The 3,311-nt window shown below is 61.5% G+C and overlaps 1 protein-coding gene across 1 annotated transcript; it reads right to left on the minus strand.

Moving 5' to 3' along the window:
• Positions 1–1,072: 1,072 nt before the first annotated feature.
• Positions 1,073–3,016, minus strand: LOC103810051 (centrosomal protein of 131 kDa-like; the record flags this gene model as incomplete). Its single annotated transcript, XM_009082937.1, has 8 exons — positions 1,073–1,141; positions 1,218–1,278; positions 1,511–1,707; positions 1,796–1,973; positions 2,219–2,361; positions 2,448–2,522; positions 2,676–2,793; positions 2,909–3,016. Coding segments are annotated over 8 exons (949 nt in total), but the record flags the coding sequence as incomplete, so codon positions are not given.
• Positions 3,017–3,311: the final 295 nt, after the last annotated feature.

A 3,311-nucleotide genomic window follows, 5' to 3' on the forward strand; every position in this document is an offset into this window, starting at 1 on the left:
CCCTCCCGATTTACAAGAAGAGCTGCCAGCACAGGCTCAGGGTGGCCCAAGCAGAGGCTGTGCAGGGGCGGAGGTCGGAAGTGGTGCTCAGGAAACTCCTTGGAAAAGCAACAACAGCAGGAACAAGCGTGCCTGGCGTTTCCTGGCACTCTGAGATGAGTGTTCCAGCCCAGCTCAACAGGGAGGGGGGAATGGAGATCAGCATGGCCACGGCTCAGCTGAGCAGGACTCAGCCACCCTCTGCCTCCCTGCCCTGCGTTGGAGCAGTCACTGGTGCCCCCAGACACCCATGGCAAGTGCCAAAGCAGGAATAGGGAGAAGGAGCATCCATGGGATCACACAGCCCCCGAGAGCTGAGCCAGGAGCCCACAGCAGGACAAACACCAGCACTGGGAAGTGGCTGAGCACCTGTGCAGCTTCCTGGGGTGACAAAGGGTCTCCCTGCGGCTCCATGGCACCATGGGGGCTCTGGCAGTGCTGCCATGGGGCAGGGGGAGGCAGGAGGGATGGGAAACACCCTAGGATTTCCCTGAGCAAACACCTGCCGGTCCCAGCTCCAGCCCAGGGATCCGAGGAGGGACCAGGCTGCAGCCAAGTGGCCACACACACCCGGCCCAGAGGAAACAGATGCCACCGGCCCATCCCAGGCATTTCCTGGCCCTGTCAGGGGTGCTGAGGGATCTGCATGTAGCAGAGGCTGTGGGATCACATCCTGCCCTGGCTCTGCCTCCATGCATCCCCCTGGATATTTCAGTTTAGAAGGAGAAGCAAAGCGCAGAGCAGAGAGCCAGGGACCCTTAGAGCAAGGGAAGGTCTTGGGACACAGGAATGGGATAGGGAGGGTGTGAGTGGGCACAGAACATAGGGAACAGCTGCTCATGCCCTGGCAGTGACACACACAGTTACAGCAACAGCTGTAGAAATCAGCACAGATTTAATGTCAGAACAAAACACCCCAACATCTAAAGGCTTAGTGTCCCTGCACAGCCATGGAACGGGGACCAGGCTGTGGAAAACAAGGGAAGAGGGAGGGAAGGGAGAGTCTGACCCCTCTCCCTGCCCATCAGGACGGTCACTCCATAGCCAGCTGCCGCTGCTGCTCCAGGAGGGATTCCAGGTGGTTGGCTCTCTGCACAGCTGCCTGCAATGGAGCACATAGGGAGAGCTCGCTGTGCCCTGGGGCAGGGCCAGGGGCTGGGGGCTGCCCCCTCTCTCACCTCGTACTGCTTCCGGAGGCTGCTCACATTCTCCTCCTTCCTCAGCACTGCTGTCTTCACCCTGAGATGGACACAAAGGGGCTGAGGATTCTGACCCCAGAGCTCAGCCCCAACCACAGGGTTGAGCCTGGCCCGGGGGAGTGATTTCAGCCCCAGAGCTCAGCCCCTCTCGTGCCCTAGCCAAACCAACAGCTTGGGATCAGGGTGCTGTCACTCCCCAGCAGCACCCTGATTCCCTCAGTGAGTGTTGTGTAGCTTGAGATGAGTAATGGGCTGGGCTTGGGCTCTCTCACCTCCTATGAACCTCCTCCAGCTCCCTGTCCTTCTCCCGCACCCCCCTGTCCAGCTCCAGGCGCTGCCGTGCCCTCAGCTCTGCCATCTCTGCCTTCAGCCGCGCGTTCTCCTCCTCCGTCCCCACCAGCCTGTCCACGAATTCCTGCCGGATCACCTCTGCCAGGCCACTGCGCTCCTGGGCCAGCTGGTCCCGCACCTGGGGCAGGGCACAGAGGGACATCAGGCACGGGGCAGGGCAGGGGATGATGAAACCAGGCCAGGCCCTGGCTCTGCTCCTCACCCACCTTCCGGATCTCCTCCACCTCCTGCTCCTTGTGCTTCAGCAGCCCCTGCAGACGGCTGCTCTCCCCCTCCAGCTCGGCCAGGCGCCCCTTCAGCTCACTGCAGCGCTCCTGCAGCTTCCGCTCCGACCTCTCCAGCTCCTGCAGCTCCACCTCGTACTTGTCTCGGATCCTCTTGATCCTAGTGGGAGGAAGGACAGGCAGTCTGGATTATTCCAGTGCTGCAGGGATCATTCCAGTCCCCTTCATGACCAGGGCACAGCAGCAAAGGGGGATCTGCCCCATGGGACATCCAGGGCTGTTTTGTGGGATGAGAGGTAAATTTCATCCCTGCAATCGACTCATTCCTCTCCAGCTGCTCCAGAGATCGCTGGAGAGATGCCCAGAGGACAGGGAAAGGACCTCCCATCTCCCTCTCCCCCTAACCTGTTCTCTGCTGCCCTCTCACACTCCTCCTTGGCTGAGGACGTGTCAGCCTCCAGGCGCTGGATCACCAGCTCAATCTCTTTGTCCCTCTCCTTCCTCATCTCTTCCCGCAGCTCCCGCTCACGGGAGAGCAGCCAGGCTTCCTGGGGACAGAGATGGCAAACGTGGCCTCAATCCCTCTCAGAGCCCACAGGTGGCACTTTTGGAGAAGGGTAGCTCTTGCCATTACCTCCTTCTTCACATAGTTGGCCTCCCAGGCTTGCTTCTCCATCTCCAGCTGGTCCTTCAACACTTTCAGTTCTGCCTGTGAGGAGATAGGAAAACACCAACTCAGCCCTGGCAGCATCCCACAACAGCTGAGAGCAGCCACTGGCACCACCCCAGTGGGGAATGGGGCTTGGTGGTGTCAGCACCCAAACCCAGCAACCCAGGACTTGGAGGTGAGGGGAAACCAGACCTGGTGGCGCCTCTCCTGCTCCTCCTTCTCCTTGGAGTACTCCTCCCGCAGTGCCCGGGTGAGGGCTGAGCTGCTGGCCTCCAGCTGCCGCCGCAGCTCCTCCACCTCTGCCCGCTGCCTGCACAGACCACAGCTCCCAGCATCCACACTGCTCTCTTCCCACTGCATCCTGACCCAGGGACCCCATCCCCGTAGCTTGGGATGCCCCCAGTTCTGGACTACAGCCCTCTCACCTGGCTGCTTGCTGGCTGAGCCTCTCCTTCTCCTCAGCCACCTCAGCATAGAGCCTGCGCCGCTGCTGCTGCAGAGCTTGCTCCTCCTGCTCCAGCTGCTGTTCACACCTGCAGGGCACAGATACCTCAGGGATGTGCCTCTGGGCATTCACCCACCTCTCCACCCTGCCCCATCCCATCCCTTCCACGTCCAGGCTGATGCTGGAGCATGCTTCCAGCTCAGCAGCATCTCCCAGCTGGTGGTAGGAAGCTGCTCCCCATGGAGCTGGAAGCACTGGGCACCCCCTGGACACCATGAGCTGTGGGTGCCAGCGTGCTGGCACGACTCACCGCTGCTGTGCCCGCGCCCGCTCCCGCCGGCTCTGCTCCTCCTGCTCCCTCTCCAGCAGCCCACGCAGCTCGG

Source organism: Acanthisitta chloris, unplaced genomic scaffold, assembly GCF_000695815.1.
Source record: "Acanthisitta chloris isolate BGI_N310 unplaced genomic scaffold, ASM69581v1 scaffold10699, whole genome shotgun sequence".
NCBI lineage: Eukaryota > Metazoa > Chordata > Aves > Passeriformes > Acanthisittidae > Acanthisitta > Acanthisitta chloris.